The sequence below is a fragment of the Choloepus didactylus genome, chromosome 2 (assembly GCF_015220235.1).
Source record: "Choloepus didactylus isolate mChoDid1 chromosome 2, mChoDid1.pri, whole genome shotgun sequence".
Classification (NCBI taxonomy): domain Eukaryota; kingdom Metazoa; phylum Chordata; class Mammalia; order Pilosa; family Megalonychidae; genus Choloepus; species Choloepus didactylus.
In genome coordinates this window covers 20,061,284-20,081,285 of record NC_051308.1, presented here as the reverse complement: position 1 = coordinate 20,081,285, position 20,002 = coordinate 20,061,284, and the positions used below count along the sequence as shown (strand labels likewise).

The 20,002-nt window shown below is 37.6% G+C and overlaps 2 protein-coding genes across 7 annotated transcripts in view; one reads left to right on the top strand and one right to left on the bottom strand.

Moving 5' to 3' along the window:
• The window catches only part of B3GALNT2 (beta-1,3-N-acetylgalactosaminyltransferase 2), a 64,703-nt gene extending 63,133 nt beyond the window's left edge, over nucleotides 1-1,570 (top strand). The window contains exon 13 of one of the 2 annotated variants that reach the window (XM_037821539.1): nucleotides 673-1,570. The gene's annotated coding sequence lies outside the window, so the exon portion shown is untranslated. The remainder of the gene's footprint in view (nucleotides 1-672) is intronic. The other variant, XM_037821545.1, reaches the window with a different exon arrangement.
• The window catches only part of TBCE (tubulin folding cofactor E), a 157,904-nt gene that overhangs the window by 22,030 nt on the left and 115,872 nt on the right, over nucleotides 1-20,002 (bottom strand). For 3 of the 5 annotated variants that reach the window (XM_037821504.1, XM_037821518.1, XM_037821527.1), the window contains 10 exons: nucleotides 18,722-18,798; nucleotides 15,575-15,670; nucleotides 12,294-12,358; nucleotides 12,143-12,207; nucleotides 11,339-11,491; nucleotides 10,493-10,646; nucleotides 4,584-4,652; nucleotides 4,016-4,075; nucleotides 657-748; nucleotides 164-459 (listed from right to left, as the gene is read on the bottom strand). In XM_037821504.1, coding sequence (XP_037677432.1) covers nucleotides 367-459; nucleotides 657-748; nucleotides 4,016-4,075; nucleotides 4,584-4,652; nucleotides 10,493-10,646; nucleotides 11,339-11,491; nucleotides 12,143-12,207; nucleotides 12,294-12,358; nucleotides 15,575-15,670; nucleotides 18,722-18,798 — 924 coding nt within the window. In that variant the 3' untranslated portion in view covers nucleotides 164-366. Of the gene's footprint in view, nucleotides 1-163; nucleotides 460-656; nucleotides 749-4,015; nucleotides 4,076-4,583; nucleotides 4,653-10,492; nucleotides 10,647-11,338; nucleotides 11,492-12,142; nucleotides 12,208-12,293; nucleotides 12,359-15,574; nucleotides 15,671-18,721; nucleotides 18,799-20,002 lie in introns of those variants that run through there. The other 2 variants (XR_005214542.1, XR_005214543.1) reach the window with 1 other exon arrangement.

Sequence of the window (20,002 nt, the reverse complement as noted above, 5' to 3'; positions counted from 1 at the left end):
CAAATCATTTTAAATGGCAGTATGAATAGAGAATTCCATTAAATCTAGTCTTTTGACAGAATTAACTGTTCAGGTTATATTAGATTAGCTAGTTTCTATTTAATATTTAAATTTTCACATAATAAAACGCAGTAATAAAGTACATATGAAATAAAAGCAGAAAATCATTATACAAACCCTTTTATTGTTACTGTTATTATATATAAGCCTAGAAATGGTCTTTCTTCCCAATGAAAAATACAACTTTTTCTACACATAGGGAAAGTTGTAAAATCTCACCCTTTTGACAGAACTGCTCCAGTAAATTCTTAATCTCCGGGGAACTTCAGTCACAATAAACAATCTCATCTCTGTAACAGTTGGCTGTTACCATCGCACCAATAGACAATCTCCATTTTCCACAGAATAGAACTGTAATGACTGTTGGTCATTTCCTAGTTCAATTTCTCTTCCTGGCATCTAAAATTAGAAAAAGATCTGGAGAGTTGATTAAGACAGACCTCACAAAGCATTATATACAAAGAGAAGGTTACTGTTAGAGAGTTTTAAAAAAAAAGGATGGCCTTCATTAGGATCAAACAATATTACATATTTTTTAACAGCATATCATACTGTAGAGAACTAATCTTGACTTTGTGTTTGGCTGGGCAACTTACTTTGGTACTTTCATAGGACAACAGAAGTTCTGACACAGGAACTTTTAGAAGACGTGACAGCAATCCTTTCACCTTTTGAATTGTCATGGAGTCTATCAAAGAAAAGAAAACATCTGTTTTCCCAAATGAAACTATGACATGACAAGAAGATAGTGCTTTATATATATTGTCACTTTAAAGTTTTTATTTTAGCCAAGTAAATAATTAGGGAAAGGCTCACAAATTTGTTAGGCAGACCACAAAATAACTTGTTTCACACCACTTACTTGAGTTTTTAGGTAAGCTGTGGGAAATGGAGCCAATGTTTTGACCTAAGTGCCCTTTGACAATGAGTTCTCATACCATTTCAGTGGTGTTTAATAGTTCTTGTTCTCAGCACAGTGAAATCTTTAACTTTTCCTTTTAAACTTTGTGAAGTTTACTTAAGAATTACTGAAAGAGCAGAGCACTGGTGTGGGGTTCAGGCCTTAATTTCCTCATCTGTAAAATGAGGGGGGCAGACTAAGTGATCTACAAGGTCCTTTCCAGTTCTACCATCCTACAATCATAATGTGTAATCGTATTAAACTAACATGAAAAAGTGACCACCAGGCATGGGAATGTAACCAAATGCTTTGGTTTGTTCAGAAAACACAATGATCTTCTTTCCAAAGATGGGTTGTGGTAAATATTAGATATTTTGATTATGAAAAATATAGTTTCTTTGAAGCTTTAGCTGGGAATTATAGCAATAGTATGGTGTTCCTACAAATATCAGTGTATTCAGACAAATATTTTTCTATCAAAGACCATTTTTGTAAAAGGTGTCTGTTTTTATGCAACTTGTGATAATAAATGTTATCTTTATTTTAGAATAAAAACTGGCCTTTTCATGTATCATAAAATGTACTGAATACAGACACTTAACATTTATATTAACACAGTTTGCTCTTTTGTATGTGTATGTGTGATGATAGATAATCTCTTCCTTTCAGAAGATTTAAGTGGACTAATTTTCACTGTTTGGACTGGGGTTAGTGGTGGTTTAACATATGCACACCAATGGGAAATAAATTCCTAATTCGTGCCAGAAACAAAAAATTTGGTCATAAAACAATTCCAATAAGAAATCAGCCTAGTTGCACCATGTCTAGAGAAGAAAGTAGCTATTTGTGTCTGATAAACTAAAAATCATTACTGTTTTAAATATAGAAGTAATATATAATTTAACATTCAGAAAATATGGAGCTAGTCATTGCCCCGTCACCAATGCTGAAAGTTTAATGGGTATAATTCCAGGCTTGTTTCCATGTTTATAGAAGCATATGTGAGTTTCATAATACGTATTGGCCTACAACTTGCATTTCTTTATTATATGATGGTGGTACTTTCATGTCAGTTCCTCTACACCAGCCACAAGTAAGTGGCTATTGAGCACCTGACATATGGCTAGTATGACCGAACTGTTATTTTCATTTTAATGAATTTAAATTTATTGCTAAGTGTCAGTAGTGGCGGCTATATTGGACAGTCCAGCTCTAGATCTATCTACTTCATTCTCCTACCAGAATTTCTTTACCATTCCCCTATTGGTAAACATTTAGATTGTTTTTATTTTTACCATTACAAATGCTACAAGATAGAATGGTCAGAGCATTTGTCTCTCTTTTATTTGTATAACAATTACCACATGACTTAACTTTGTCAGTTACTCATGCCAGCTAAATGGTGTTGCAGTATTTTACATTTCTCTATCACTCTTCTTTTTAAAGGACATTTATGTTAGTGGTTAGCTATAATAGTAAGAATCCTTGTAATCTGCTGGCTTACTGCTGAGTTTTTAGAAAGTAGGGCTCAGATTCTGAATAGCTAAAGCAGTAATTATTACATGTAATTTCTATGGATGATTCTGACTTCTGCTAAAGAATAATAAAAATCAGAGCATAAAACAATTAAGTATGCCATGGGTGTTCCCCAAAATGGGTAACTGAATCTCAAAAGAAGAGGGACATCAGTGAGATGTACTATGTGGAAGAAGGGTGGTGCACACCATGACTATCTGCCTAAGACTGCATCCATGCACATGCCCAAACCACAGATAAAATCCACAGTCCTTGACCAAAATGACTGTGCCTACACAGCCCTGAAAAAGAAAGCTCAACACAGATCTAATGAAAAAAATTCAGCAAATATTCCTTGGTTCAATTAAATATGAATTGATTTGATTGTATCAAAAGGAAAAATGCAAAGATATTAAGGCCAATTAATTAACAAAAAATTCTGGCCCTCTTTTATTTGTTCACCCCATGAGCATCTTTATACTGATGGTATTTAAGTTTGAAAACAAAATAATGGAGGAACCACTAATTTTAATTCTTCATAATATAAAAGTAACAGTACTAGCCATCACAGAGTAGAGTTTGGATTGCTAGTAAATAAAAAGGGACCAATACTGGGAAATTAACACTAAACAGACCATTATTTATCAGAACGGTACATCCAAGGCCTTCCATAAACAATACCTTGATAAGTTTGTTTTATTTGATAGAAACTAATTTTAAAATCAATGTGAATTACTGCACTGATAGGCAAACAGTGTTTCCTAGAGTCATTTAAGATGCTATTTCTTCAAATCCTCATTGCTCTAAATTTAACCTGTTTATATTTTAGCATTTAACTATGAATCTAGTTTAATATTTAGAATTCACAGTATCGTGACATACTGAAAAACAGACTGTAGTTTTTCTCTTCCATGAAAGTTTTACATTGATCTAGTTTGTTGACCCTAAAGTATTTATTTCTTAAAACTAATTCAGTCCCAGTAGCACATAGGTTTAAATAAAGTCCTAAAGTCATTTTCTTTCCCAAAGAGAAAGAGAGTCTTTGAATTGTTTCTGTAGGGACTCCTGATCAGTAAGGAAGCCCAGGTTGGCAGGTTTTCTGACATATCATAGGGATGATAAGACACACCCCAAGCCCAGTATAACAATCTCTGAACGAGAAAAACCCCAGAGCAACACTGTGAGAACTACACAGCAGTGGGTCTGGGAAATTCCTCTGAAAGGCTAAGTAAGCCATTCAAGCTCTCATGCCTTTGCTTAGAAATGTAAAATCATATGTAGGGGCTTCAGATTTTTAATGTAAACTATTTTCTAGGTGAGCTTAATAAACGTTTGGGGAATAACTGAACTTTTTGAAGGGAGGTGATATTAGCATGAGTGACAGTATTTTAGACTAAAAACACTAGTGAAAATCTCTTAAGTCATGAAGGTCTACACTTCCAGATATGAACTGAATATTTTACACTTCTAGATGTCTCAAACTTAGGCCAGTGAATAGGGTCAGAGGTATAAGGAGGGAAAAGATAGGCTCATTCTTACCTGGCAGTTGTTTCTCTATGACTTTTTTATCAGCTTGGTGGGGGTATTTTATCTTCAGTGCTTTAAGAAAAAAAGGAAAAAAAATGGTACCTATAAAAATAAGAATTTCACTGCACATGCAATAGGAATTGTCAAATAATAGGGCTGTTTAGTTGTTTAGTACTTTGCTCAGATCCTAACAAAGGAATCAGTCTTATTGATGTTTAAAATTCCTTCTGTTAGTACTTCCTAGAACTAACAACAACAATAAAAAAACTGGGCCAATATTCTATAGCATTCCCTTTTCTGTTTTCCCTTTTCCCTGACAGTTTAATCAGGTTTTCCGCACAAGAAAAATCAAAAATTTCCAAGTAATTCACGATTTAGTTCACTACACAAATACTCCCTACATCTGTAACATTATTAAAGAGTTTGAAACATGGGAGCTGCAAAAACTGTTCAGTATGAGAACTTAGGTTTAATTTCAGGATTCATCATTTCTTTAAAAATCAAGGTACTGAAGAAAAACAAACTCAGTCCCTATTAGGTGACTATATTATTATGCTGCATTTAAATTTTAGGTTCTTACTTAGTAGCTGATTTCTGAGCACAGATGGTTGTTGTGTTTTGAGTTCCCCATCTTCAGGTGCACCATATTCTGTTTAAGAAGAAATATAAAAGGATAAATGATAAACTAAAGGCCACGGTAAGATAACAAATTTTATAGGTAAGTGTCAACATAACCTTTTGCTTTCCCATGATAAACCTAGCAACAGCTGATGCGGTGACCAGGGATCTTTTATTCAGTTATCCATTTGTTTTCATTTTAAGAGGGATGGACAGCAACCACTTAAAAGAGGAGACTCCTCGATCGCTGTGTATTACATTACCATTCCTTAGAGACTGACAGTGTCCTGACCCAAACTAGCACTATAAGGCTGTGGGAAAATACATAAAACATTTACTTAGAGCATTACCTTTGATAACAGTCCTCTTTCTTTCTGGGCCCTGAACAAGAAACCTGGTATTATTTGAGATACAATTCACAGAAAATCTTCATCAGGTTTCCACAGACTGTGCAGTGCTAGACTGGGTGGGTGATTAACGCTGGACTGCAAACCAGTCCTTCATATGGAAAAGCAGCCTTCCCCGGTACTTTTCTCCTGCTCTAACTTCTGCTGGGCAAAAGGTGACAAAATCTCCATAAATACCCCAAGCATCTGTGCTTTTATCTTGTAGCATTCTTAAGAGTAAAATACTGAATCATACCTGCCGGGCAACTTTAGAACCTTTCCTTCCCCACCCTCAAGTGATTTGGAATTCACCTAAAGAGACCAGGAAATTGGACCAGCTAATAGAGTAATCTGAAAGCAATTTCCACAGGCAGCTTTTCTTCCTCAAAGATAATGTTCCAGCCTGAAGCGTCTATGCAGTGAACTTCTTGCGTTAGGAAATATATAAAAGGAAAATAGCATAAAAGTGAAATCTGAAATAATAATGAAGTCAAAACAAAATGGAGGAGAACCTAAGATAGTGGCTAGGTGAGACAGCAAAAAAACACCTCCATGAAAAATACTAGATAAAAGCCAGAAAGTGACCCAGAACACCAGTTCCAGCAATGCACCAGCTGGACAGCATCTGCTAAATCCACAGGGATCGTGCACTTGGTGAAACCAGGAGTCTGCGTTCAGAAATGAGTGAGCCGGCTGAATGTCTGGCGGCCGCGCTGCAGTGTGGGGAAACCGTGGGTTGGCATTTGGAGGCAGACTAGTTCTTTTTAAAAAAAAAAAAAAAACAAGCAGCTGCAGATACGGCAGCAAGAACCACACAGTGAAGCATGGCAGGAACGGCTTGGGCGAACGCCTCAATATCTGGCATGGAAGATAGCCTTCTGTACACCCACTGCTAATTGTCTCGGAGTGAGAAAGATAGAGGTTAGCCAAAAGGGGAAAAAAACCCACGCCCCTTGCAGCCATTTTCACAGCGGGCTGGAAACGCTCCTGCCCAACGCAGGCACCACAGCCCAGAGACGCACCAAGGGACCCAGTGTGACAGAAAGTGTTTCCAGCAACACAAGCACACGCCACAATATCGGGCATGGACACAGCCTTTAGTACACCCACAGCTAACTGTCCCGGAGCTGGGAAGGTGGAGCTGTGCAAAAAGGGGGAAATTAATACCCCATTCAGCCATCCTTACAACAGGCTGGGAACACGCCTACACAGCCTAGCGGCCCAGGACTTCCCTTGAGGGACGGCGTGCACTTGTGATGTAGCACAGCCATCCCTCAGCAGAGGCCCTAAGAAGGGCATGGCTGGGAAGAGGGACTCACTCAGAAATCCCAGGGACCCTACGCCAATACCAAGGACTTGTGGGTCAGCGGCAGAGACAATCTGTGGCGAGACCAAACAGAAGGTTTAGACTCTCTGAACAGCCTTAAATCTCCAGGAACACCTGGGAGGTTTGATTATTAAAGCTGCCCTGCCTCCCTAACTGCTCAGACACACACCCCACATTGAGGGCGGACAGCACCAACAACACACCCAAACTTGGTGCACCAATGGAACCCCACAAGAATCAGATCCCCACACACTACAAAGACAAAGTTGGGCAGAAATGACTTGAGGGGAACAGGTGACTTGCAGGTGCCATCTGCTGGTTAGAGAAAGTGTACTCCACCAAGCTGTAGATCTGACAAATTAGAGACTGGTGTTTCAATAATCTTTCATATCCTAAAAGAACCCTATCAAATAAAGCAAATGCCAAGAGGCCAAAAACAACACAAAATCTTAAAGCATATGATAAAACCAGACAATAGGGATAACCCAAACCCAAACACCCAAATCAAAAGATCAGAGGAGACACAGTACTTGGAGCAATTAATCAAAGAACTAAAGACAAACAACGAGGGCATGGCACAGTATATAAAAGACATGAAGAAGACCCTAGAAGAGCATCAAGAAGAAATTCCAAGAGTAAATAAAAAATAGATGATCTTATGGAAATAAAAGAAACTGTTGATCAAATTAAAGAGAGTCTGGATACTCATAGTACAAGACTAGAGGAATCTGAACAACGACTCGGCAACCTCAAGAAACACAGAATGGAAAATGAAAGAATAAAAGAAAGAATGGAGAAAAAAAATTGGAAAAATCGAAATGGATCTCATGGATGTGACAGATAAAACATCCAAATTTAATAAGACTCATTGGTGTCCCAGAAGGAGAAGAGAAGGGTAAAGGTCTAGAAAGAGTATTCAAAGAAATTGTTGGGGAAAACTTCCCAAACCTTCTACACAATATAAATACACAAAGCATAAACACCCAGTGAACTCCAAATAGAATAAATAGAATAAATCCAAATAAACCCACTCCAAGACATATTCTGATCAGACTCTCATATACTGAAGAGAAGGAGCAAGTTCTGAAAGCAGCAAGAGAAAAGCAATTCACCACATACAAAGGAAACAACATAAGACTAAGTAGTGACTACTCAGCGGCCACCATGGAGGTGAGAAGGCAGTGGCATGACATAAAATTCTGAGAGAGAAAAATTTCCAACCAAGAATACTTTTTCCAGCAAAACTCTCCTTCAAATTTGAGGGAGAGCTTAAATTTTTCACAAACAAATGCTGAGAGATTTTGCTAATAAAAGACCTTCCCTACTTCAGATACTAAAGGGAGCCATACCGATGGAGAAACAAAGAAAAGAGAGAGAGAGAGAAATTTAACAGACATATATAGAACATTACATCCCAAATCACCAGGATACACATTCTTCTCTAATCATCACGGAATTTTCTCCAGAATAGACCATATGCTGGGACATAAAACAAGCCTCAATAAATTTAAAAAAATTGAATTTATTGAAACCACATTCTCTGACCACAATGGAATACAAATAAAAGTCAGTAACCATCAGACACTTAGAAAATTCACAAACACCTGAGGTTAAAAAGAAGGGGGAGATGAAAACATCCCTGGATAATCAAAAGCTGAGGGACTTCATCACCAGATCAGTCCTATAAGAAATGCTAAAGGGAATTGTGTAGGCTGAAAGGAAGGGACACTAAACAATTGACTGAAACCGCATGAAGAAATAAAGATTTCCAGTAAAGATCACATGGTAAATATAAATGCCACTACTACTGTATTTTTGATTTGTAACTCCACTATTTACTTCCTACAGGATCTAAAAGACATAAAATGTAATGATAAATCGGTGGTTTTGGACTCAATATAAAATATGTAGTTTTTGACAAGATCTACATAATGGTGGGGGAAGGGAGGAGTATAGGAACATAGTTTGTGTGTCCTATTGAAGTTAAGTTGGTATCAAAGAAAACAAGATTGTTATAGATTTAGGATGTTAAATTTAAGCCCCACAGTAAACACAAAGAAAGTATCAGTGAATATGATCATAGAGGTGAAAAGCAGAGTATGGGTTACGAGAAGTGGGGGAAGGGGCACTGGGGAATTAATAAGAAATGAGTGTAGGGTTTCTGTTTGGGGTGAGAGGAAATTTCTAGTAATGGATGGTGGGAAGGTGATGGCATTGCAACAATGTGAATGTGATTAATCCCACTAATGGACTGCTTGGGAGGGGTTGGAAGGGAAAGATTTATGCCATATATATGTTTCCACAATTGGGGAAAAAAAAAAAGTTTAAACAGATAATGACAATTAAATGCCAAGGATGATCCTGGATGGGATCTGAGGATGGAGGAGAGGAGGCTCAAAGGGACACAGTTGGGACATTAAAAAAAAAAAAAAAATGAAATACAGAATGTAAGCTTTGTATCAATGTTGAATTTCTTGAACTTCTTAGCTGCGCTTAACGTTGATTGCATGAACGAATGTTCTTGTTCATGGGAAATGTATATGTGAATTATATTGTTTGTTCAAGGATGTGTGCAACTTGCTCTCATATGTTCAGAAGACAAAACAATAGATGATGGATGATAGACAGGGAGGGAGGGAAAGAAAGAAATGGTAGAGTGACAGGATGTTAAAGTTGGTGGATCTGGGATATTGGTGGAGGGGGGATGGGTATGCTGGAGTTCTATGTATGGGGTTTGTATTGTTTTTGCAACTGTTCCTGTAAGTTTGAATTTATTTCAAAATAAAATTCAACAAAAAAAAAAGGAAAGTATATCAGGGACAAAGGTTCATGGAGTCATAGCTTCAAAGCCTGAAGAACCAAGCTGGAGGATTTCGAGAACCACCTTGTATACTGTGCCGGTTTGGATATACTATGTCCCCCAGAAAAGCCATGTTCTTTAGTGTAATCTTGTGGGGGCAGAAGTCTTAGTCTTGATTAGGGTGGAATGTTTTGATTGAATGTTTCCATGGAGCTGTGACCTGCTCAACTGTGGGTGAGAACTCTGATTCAATTATTTCCATGGAAGTGTAGACCCCGCCCATTCAGGGTGGATCTTGATTAGTTCACTGGAGTACTTAAGAGAGCTCAAAGGCCAACCCAGGCCCAGATGCTTGGAGATGCAGAGAGAAAGACGTGTGGAGATGCTAAGCTAAGAGATGAAGCCGAGAGTTTGCCCCAGAGAAGCTAAGAGAGGACCCCCAGATGCTTAGAGAGAAACACCCTGTAAGAACAAGCAAAGATGTACAGTAGCTGAGAGAGAGAAGCTAAGAGAGACAGAAGGCCGGAGACATTTTGGAGAAAGCCATTTGAAACCAGAACCCAGGACCCAGGACCAGCAGAAGCCAGCCACATGCCTTCCCAGTTAACAGGTGTTCTGGACACCATTGGCCTTTCCTCAGTGAAGGTATCCTCTAGGTGGTGCCTTAGTTTAGACACTGTAAATTCGCAATCTAATAAATCCCCTTTATAAAAGCCAATCTGTTTCTGGTATTTTGCATAATGGCAACTTTGGCAAACCGGAACCATACCAAGTGCCTAAATTATAACACAGGGATTGTAGTGAGCCCATGGGAAAAGAGTACCAAGGAAAAACTAGGCATTCATCATAATACATTATAATAACCTGGGAAGCTTTTGAAAATACCAACGCAAGACCTCCACCTCAAAATAGTCTCATTTTTAAAATTCCCTCGTTTGTAACCAGGATTGAGATAAAAACTTGAGTGCTTCTTGCCCTTCTTAAATTATGGAGTGGTACCTACTGCCTGAAATTTAAAGTCTGGTGAATATATGCAAAGATGAAAAGAACTGAAGTTAGGAGCTGTTTTCCCCTCCCCAAATGCAAATCTCTCAGTTTCAGGAACCTAAAAAGACCCTAGGTTCTTTTTGCTGAGATGTTGGCTGATTTATCTTCTCTAAAGATAATTATCTGCTTCTAAACTTGCTGAAGTAGCCCCAGGAAAATACCCCTAGTACTTAGATGAGTGCAAAAAGTCCCCCAAGAAAGGGAGAAAAGCAAAAACAACATTGAGACCCTCCTTTGATTCCCAAGGAAAAACAATTAGTTCCAGTTGAAAGTCCACCAAAGGAACAGTTTCTCATTTACACTGTACATACTAAGGCAGAGTAATTGGTATCTAGGATGGGCTGCAAGAAATTCTTCATTTGGTCTGTTTTTGTCAGGATTCTGATGTCCTCCAGCCTTTCTCCATTCGTTTCCAAAAGCTCTTTGGTAGTCAAACTCAGCTCCACGTCTTTCCTCTGGTAAAATCTATGTTCATGTGAAATAAAAACAAGTCAAATGAAGCACTTTCCTAACAAGCTGTCTGTTTTTGTACCCCATCCTTCCTCCACTGCCCACCCCTAGAGAATAATCAAATTGAGAGGGACAAGATGATATACTTTCCACCTCTTTTTTTTAAACATTGACAGAATCTTGAAGTTTATTCAGAAAGAAAAAAGAATTTCAGTTTTATTCTTTTCTTCATACTGATCTATGCTAGATGTAAGGTCACTTAGATGAGTCAGTCGGTAGGTATAGAGAAGTGCTGGCAATTCATTACCTTCCCAATTTTATGGGGAAAAGTAGCTGGGAAGTAGAAGATAAATAAGCTTTATGCTTTTGTCTTCTTTTTGCCTACATTCCCCTCCAGAAAAAGGAGAAAGTATCTAGTATTCCTCTCCCCTCATCAAATGATTGTAAGTCAGACCAAGGAGAAGTTCAGGTTTTGCCTGTACTACTATAAGAAGTGTAATCTACCTTCCTCCTGAGGAGTCAGATAAGAACCACTATTATTAAAATGCATCAAGATAATATTTTACCATTTAAAGGAAAACTATATCTGAGATCCTTGATAATATTCAAACATAATTTCTTCCTTTCAGATTTCTTGACAGTTTCTTAAAGAAAGTAGATTGATTTATTTTCTAGTATAAAAAATATCTAGATGTATTAGCACTCACCTCACATTTATTCAGTGTCTTCAGCTGACCAATTTTGGCAATAATAAATTGACGTTTAGTCTGGGCTTCTTTGTTCCCTTCTGTCAGGGGGTTTCTTATGCAGGACAAAGAGTGCAGGCTCTGTAACTTATCTAGTTCATTGATAAATGACCACTGAAACCAAACAGAAGAATATAAATGAAAATGAACATGTCTCAGGCCACTTTTTAAAATTATTTGAATTAGCAACAAAAAAGCAAAAGTCCCTATTTCTAATCTAAGGCACTGAATTTCATCATGCACTGAGTAACCCCCTAGAAAGACCACATATTTTTAACTGTGCCATTAAAAATGATGGTATGCTTAAGTGTGAATTAACTTTTTTTCTTAATATTTTTAGCTTTATATGTGGAATTTCACTCCAGGGAAGCATTTTTCTTTCAATTTAAATGATTTTTTAATAGAATATTTACTTTTGATATCTGTCAGTACTATACTTAAAGTGGTTACATAAGTGAGTATTCTTATCCTTAGGAAACATACATGGAAGTGTTAAGTGTCCAAGGAGCATGATATATATGACCTACTCTCAAATGTTTAGAAAACAGACAGATAGATGAATACGTGCATGCATGAACAGACAGATGGACAGAATGATACAGGAAATGTGGCAAAATGTTAAGTTAGTGGATGGATCTGGGAATCTGGGTAGAGGGTATGATGGAGTACTCTGTATGGGTTCTGTATTATTTTTGTAACTGTCCATAAATTCGAAATTATTTCAAAATAAAAAGTTTAAGAATTAAAAAAAAAAAAAGTTCTTACTTGTGATATCTGATTGTCATTTACTACAAGGTATTGCAAGGAAGGAAACATTGATGTTTTGCACCCTAGAAGAAGAAGAAGAAAGTTACATAATAGAAGTAAAAGAAATAGCTAAAGTATGGGGGTAAAAATCTTGACTAATCTTATATACCAATTCCAGCATCCGGGAAATGTATAGAAGAAATTCCAATATCAGAAAGGATTAGTTGTTCTAATCTGAAATTAAAAATTTTAAATTTGATTACATATAACAATACAAAATTCTAAAGAAAAATTTCCTCCACCCCAGGATTTTAATCCCATGTAAAATGCTAAGAAACCATAATACCCAATTTTGGGCATGAAAATATTCTAAAGATTATAGTCACCAACAGTCCCTGGGTGCCTACTACTGTGCTAGGTGTTCATTGGCTTCAAAGGGGAAAGATACATGGTTCTACTTTCCTGAAACTAGTGAATCACTAGAGAAAATAAGATGTATAACCATAATTCAATGAACAATGTGATGTGACATTAACAGAAAGCAATGAGCACTATGGAATAAAAGCGATGCGAGTGCACAAGAAAGGAAGATAAGATACAAGAATGTGTGTGGACTTTCAGCAAAGCCTTGAAGAATAAAGTGAGCTTTGTCAAGTAGAGATGAGGGGACAGTCGAGAAAAAAAAAAAGAACAGTGTAAGAAAAGGCAGGAAGGCAGAAGAGCCCCCACTTACATCTCGTGAAAAAGGGCCAGTTTGGCAGGAGCAAAAGGTATATAAAGGGAGCAGAAGGTACTCTGAGGCCACATCACAAGAGTCTTAAATGCTGAGCTTCAATTCCTGGGCAATAAGGAAACACGGTTTGAACATAAAAGTAACATGAGACCCATGTTACAAGTGGGTGGATGGAGTGGAAGGACAGGATACAGGGGCTGGACATCAGCAATACTCCGGTAGAGGGATCAAGCCATTTCATAGGAGGAATCCAAAGGACTCAGATATGTATGGATGTCCAGGCAATCAGGAGGAGGAAGGCAGTGAAGAAAGAGGAGTCAAATTTGACAAACTGGTGGCACTAGCAATCAAAATAGATTAAGTCAAGAGAAGGTTCAGGTATAGTTAAGGAAGATACCACATTGTTTTGGGAACACTGGGCTTGAAGTGCCAATCAAAACAGTGATATAAAGATGCCCAGCACTTGGAAACTTAGGTCAGATGAAAAGCAAAAGCTAGAGATTTGTTGTCATCTGCAAGGAAAAAAGAGAATTCATGGCCTAAGATGTAAAGACAAAAGCGGAACCAAAGAAGAGTCACAGGAAGATGGAGATGAAGCAGAGTAGAACTAGTGGAAGGTCAATGAAAGACTCAAGGGGGAAATGCTGGATAACACCCTTAAATGAGGACTATAAAGGTCAGTGGCAACTGGAAGCTTATCTGTGAACTTTTCATATATCTGTGGGTGAATAGTGAGAGTGGGCTGGCATATAACTGTAGGAAGGAGAGAGAAGTGGGTTATCAGTGAGGAAATAGTGATCAGAGTCCATTACTTTGAGAAGATTAGCAGAAGGAAGAAAGATAGGATAACATGTTACTGGCATGGCAGTATCAAAGGAATGTATTTTAGTATGAAGGAGTACAATATATGTAAGCAGAGGGCAAAGAGTCAGTAGAGAGAATGCAATCAGAAATAAAGAAAAGAAGGGATAATTGATGGAGTTAGACTACAGAAAGAAAATGAGAACAGTATAGGTGAAAGGCATAAACTTGAAAACAAGAAGAGAGGCTTCCTTTGGGTCAGAAAAACAGCAAAGAGGTATTGAGGTAGACGAGAAGTTAGTAGTTCATACTGGATGGTTTTAGTGTTCATTCTCAGTAAGAAAGGAGGCCAGATTGGGAGCTGAAAGAGAATGAAAAGTTTAAACAACTGTTATAGGAAAAAGATTAAAAAGTCAGCAAGAGGCAAACAAGACACTATTGAACAAAAGTTGACGCCTAACGTCACTCAGGATGAGTTTGTAGGAGATGCAGTTAGTACGGTTTTGTTACCCTCTCTCCAGCATTAGGAAATACAGCAGAAAGGTACGGAAAATGAATAGAGGGGCTATCAACTGGGCATAATGGCACTGAAAAAGGAGGAAATTGGTACAGGCAGGAATTGGATAGGATAGGAACTTAGTATAGGCAGATGGCACAGATTTCAAAAACAGTTGTGATGACAGAACCACCTGGTAAGAAGCAAAGGAACACAAAGTCTATCAAGAACAATGACCTATTACAATGACCATTAAGAATGAACTATGAAGCATTATTGAAAGAAACCAAAGACCTAAGCAAATGGAAAGTTATGTCTCCAAAGACATACAAATGGCCAAAAAACACATGTAAAGATGCTCATTATCATTAGCCATCAGAGCAAAATAAATCCAACCACGAGATACCACTTTATATCCATAAGGATGGCTATAATAAAAAAGACAGAAAATAATAACAGAAAGTATTATCAAGGATACAGAGAATTCAGAACCCTCATGCACTGTTGGTGGGAATGTAAAATGGCTCAACTGCTTTGGAAAATAGTCTGACAGTTCCTCAGATGGTTAAACACAGAGTTACCATATGACCCAGCAATACCAGTCCCAGGTATTTACCCAAAAGAAAACATGTCCATACACAAATGTTCATAGCATCATTATTCATGACAGACAGTCAAAAATGGAAGAAACCCAAATGTCCATCAACTGATGAATAGATCAATAAAATGTGGTACAGCAATACAATGGACTGTTTGGCAGTAGAAAAGAATGAAGTTCTGATACATACTATAACATGGATGAACTTTGACAACTATACCAATGTATGATTCCATTTATATGAAATGTCCAGAAGAGGCAAATACATATAGAGAGAAAGGAGACTAGTGGTAGTCGAGGACTAAGGGTAACTACTAATGGGTATGAGATTTCTTTTTAGGTGATGTTTACATAACTCTGTCAAATATTCTTAAAAATACTGAATTGTACACTTTCAATGGATTAATTGTATAGTATATGAATTATATCAGAATAAAGCTGTTATTAAAAAAAAAAAAACACTGATTCAACAAATGGAAAGGATAGCCACAAGGAGGCGCTCTAAATTATTGCTAAACCTAGGACTATACTTCAAAATCATGTTTGAAACGAAGATTTCTGACATTATCTAGGACAGACACAAACTAACTTGAACATGGTTCACAAGTAAATACAAGCAAATACTCTAAATGAATCCAAACAAAATTTTCCCAAAGGGAATTACTCAATTTTGGAATTCCATCATCATTATCATATTTCTATTGAGAAAGTATATGAAATATGAAAGACTATGAAAATTCATTTAGTAATTACTACTGTAATAAGCATTTTAGGAGCAAAATTACCTTGTTCCTAACATAAGTATTTTAGGAGCAAAATTACCTGGGTAGATAGGCTATTAGAAGCAGCTGATTTTCATCAATTAATTGATTACTGGAAAGGTCTAATAACTTGACCATCTGTAGAACATCAGTTGGCCTGTGCGGAAAATAAAATTTATTCAATATGAATTCAGTCTCTATTTTTTCCAAAGATACTATCTTAAAATAACCTGCATATGTCCGTATAATAAAATCATTCTGTGTAGTAAAATCTTAATTTGAATCCTTTGAGAATTTATTTATCCCACTTAATTTACCTTTACATAGTAATTTAACAATATTAACAAAAGAAGATGAGGCAACAACATATTTAATCTTTTTATGAAAAGAAGCTTTTACATATACCTCTGGTACACTGACCTTAAACAGATGGTGCTAATTAAAATGCATTATTTAATCCTTTTTTAAAACTATTAAAATTCATGTCTCCAAAAATATTTAATTCAGACTTTTCACTCTGCCTGATTTTCCCTCTATTAGAACCTATTAGTGAAGTTTTAGTTGATATTCTAAATTTGTAAGCATTTTTCTAATTCTTATTTGTAAATCCTTCAGAAAATTAACATTATAAGCATTTAATTATTCAGAATGACTAAATGGCGACAGATGCTTATTTAAGTAAACTCTTGTATGATGGACTGGATTGTATATCCCAGTTTGGACATGTTCTTGGTATTGGTGTGCATTCTGGTGGAAGTGGACCCATGTAAACAATATCTCTTCAAGATGTTACTTTAGTTAACATTCCAACTAGATCAGTTTGGACTTTAATCTGGATTACTGGAGACCATGATAAGCAGAGAAAAGTTCAGACAAAAAAAAGAAGATAATGGAGAAACAAGAAGCTGGAATTTAACAGAACCCGGAAGTGAAAGGAGAAGACTCTGCCATGTGCATTGCCAACATAACAGAAAAGCCAAGGAACCCTAAAGATTGCCAGCCAGCCAGCCAGAAGATACTGACCGTGGGAGGAAGGACGTCTTCTAGCCTCTGGAACTGTGACCCAATATATTTCTGTTGTTAAGCCAACCTACTACATGGTATTTGTTTTAGCAGACAGAAAACAGAAATAGTTTTTGGTATCTCAAAGTAGAGTGATGCCATGTCAAATATCTAAAAATGCGGACACTGCTTTGGAATTGGGTAAGGCTGGAAGAACTGTGAGGCACTGGATAGAAAAAGCTTCGGTTGCTTTGAAGGGACTGTTGGCAGAAATATGAACATTAAAGGTACCCACTTCCAATGAGACCTTAGAAGGAAATAATGAATGTTATTGCAGTTGGAAGAAAGGTGATTCTCATTACAGAGTGACAGAGAACGCGCCAAAATTGTGTTCTGTTGTCAGATTGAAAGTGGAACTTTTAAGCAATGAACTTGGATATTTAGCTGAAGAGATTTCCAAGCTAACTGTGGAAGGTACACAGCCTGGCTTTTCCTTGCAGCTTTTAATAATGTGCAAGAGGAAAGGAATTAAGCTGAGAACTGAAATCTTAAGCACAAAGAAACCAGAAATTGATGGTATGGGAAACTCTGAGCCTATCCAGATAATGTGCTCTGAGACGGAGCCAAAAATGGCTTTATCAGGGACCTCTCTGAGCTTCCAAGAAGTGAGTCCCCAGAGGAAAGGGGTCCATGTGAGGGTTTAACTGAACAACCCTTTACTAAAAGGGCTGAACATGGATCCAGTCAGCCATTTCAGTGGAAGTCAGTAATGGAAATGCAGTTATCCAGGAACAATCTGTGGAAAGTTCTATTGTCTGATGGTTTGGACCCACAAAGCCAAAAAGGTTTTTACAAAATCTGTATAAGCAGAACTACACCAAGCTGGATTGAAAGGGACAGAAAATGGATAAACTGAAGAAAGAATGACTTCAAGGAAAGAACTACAGAAGCAAAGGTCTGGACCGAAAAGAGTTCCTTGAGCCAAGAAAGCGGGCCTACCCACGTGTATAGAAAGGGTAAGTACAGCCCTGTTCCTGGAGGGGCAGTCCTTGTGCCCCATTGCTCAGAGAGAGTGCCACCACTCCAATGCTCAGAGTTGGTGGGGCATGTGCCCTAGTGTTTGAGGAGAGCCCAGCCACCATCCCAATGCTTAGAGACTGTGGGGCCTATGTCCCAGCATTCCCAGACAGCCTGGCTGCCATCTTGACGATCGGAGAGGGTAAGACCTGTGTCTCAGCATTAATGGAGAGCCTGGCTACCATCCTAATGCTTGGAGAGTATGGGGCCTTCACCCTAGTGTTCAGGGAGAACATGGCTGCTGCACAAGCTCTTCAAGAGATGGGGCTGCCACTCCATCAAGCCCCAAGGACAAAACATTGATCCATAGATGAACTTGAATCAGACTCTGAAATCTAATGGAGTTTGCCCTGTTTGGTTTCAGACATGTTTGGTACCATGACCCCTGTTTTCCTTCAAATTTCTCCCTTCTGGAATGGGCATATTTATCCTATGTCTGTCCCTCTATTCTATGTTGGAAACAGATAACTTGTTTTCTATGCTTCACAAGTCCCTTAGATAGAGGAATTTTTGCCCTAGGAGGGACCACAATCATAACTGATTTTGATGAGGCTTTGTACTTAGCCCTGTTATGGAAATGACTTGAAACGTTTGGGATGTTGTGATGGAATGTATGTTTTTTGCATGTGGGAAGAACATGTGTTTTGGGGTCCACAGGGTGAACTGCAGTGGACTGAACTGTGTAGGCCAGTCTGGACATATTCTTGGTCTTGGTCTCGATTCTAGAGGATGTGGACCCATTGTAAATAAGATCTCTTCAAGATGTTACTTCAGTTAAGGTGTGACCCAACTGAATCAGTTTGGGCTTTAATCCAGTTTGGGCTTTAATCCAGATTACTAGAATCCTTTATATGCAGAGTGAAAGTCAGATGGAAAAAGAAGCCACTGGAAAAGCAAGAAGGTGAAAGTTAATGGAATCCAGAAGACAAAGGAGAAGACACCACCATGTGTATTGCCACATGACAGAAAAAACAAGGAACCCCAAAACTGCTGGCCAGCCGGAAGACACTGAACTCAGGAAGAAGCAAAGCTTTCTAGTCTCTGAAACCATGAGTCAATAAATTCCTATTCTTAAGCCAACCCATTGTATAGTATTTGTTTTAGCAGCTAGGAAACGAAAACACCTTACCTTTCTGTAATGAAAATATTGTTAGACTCAAGATACAGTTCTTCAAGGACTGGCCATCCAGGGGCACAGCTGAGCACCTATGAGAAAAATTCAATTTGGGATTAAGTTGGCCTCTGTTCCTTGTTTCTTTCCATGTGTTTATCAGCATAACCTCCATATGAATTCAATTCAGTTAGTGTTTTAGAAATAAGTTGCCTCATGGAATTTCACTGCAGACTATATTTCAGGCAAGGAGTGTTGGTGGGAAGATGTCAAAATTAAAATGTTAAAGGCCCACATTTTAATGCTATGATACCACATGCTTTCGAAACATTGAACCAACCTGGGTAGGTATAAATACACATTAAGTGTATCCTGAACTGCAGTAAGGCAATTACAAAATTGAACTGGAGATGCTGATTTAACACATTCTCTTATTAAATATAGTTTGCTTAACCAAAGGAAGGGCACTGATGTTAAACACCTTTCTTCAATTTTGGATGTCAATCTGGATTTGTACAGAATACACTAATTGGAACAAAATTTCTCCACAACTGTTTCTAAAGTTTCTCACTTGAACTTACTGCCATCTCTATCACCTAAATTTCTATATGCCTTTCCTGTTCTGATGCTAAATCTAGACCCAGAGAGGGAATAACTCAAAATGGAAGGAGTACTGGGAAAGAAGCTAAATGGCTGAATTAGGTTAAGTGGTATCTTATTCCTAAGTTGCTTTTGTGACATTTCACAGATGAACAATACTGCTTGGAATGTACTTATCTGCAGGTGGTTTGAACATGGAAAATTCTGAGTAGGTGAAATCAGTAAACACCTGACAGAAAATAGTCCCAGATATAAGTTCCAAATGGCTGTCATGCCCAGGATCCCTATTCCACTTTCAAGTCCAGCTACATACAGTGAACACTGAATCATATTAGCTGAACTTCAATCAAAAAAGGGATGTAATAACTTTTCTGCTGACTACCGCTGCCCCCCCCCAAAAGTGAGTAAAACCAGGTAGCTAAAGGCTCAATAAATAGCTAAATCTCAGGCTTTTAAAAGTACAGCACACATTTATTGCATACGCTAGGGAGTACCCACTCTTTAGAAAGATACCAGGATAAACCAAAATGAGCTTTAAGTGAAAATGTAGATCCCTAGATATAAAATTCTATTTAAGTACAGTGATTTTTTTATAACTTCTTTAAGACAGTATAAAGAATCCTATTATTTAGCTAACAAGATGATGCAAATGAACTCATATTCCCTATTAAACCTAGAATTTAAAATTGCTTTATTACC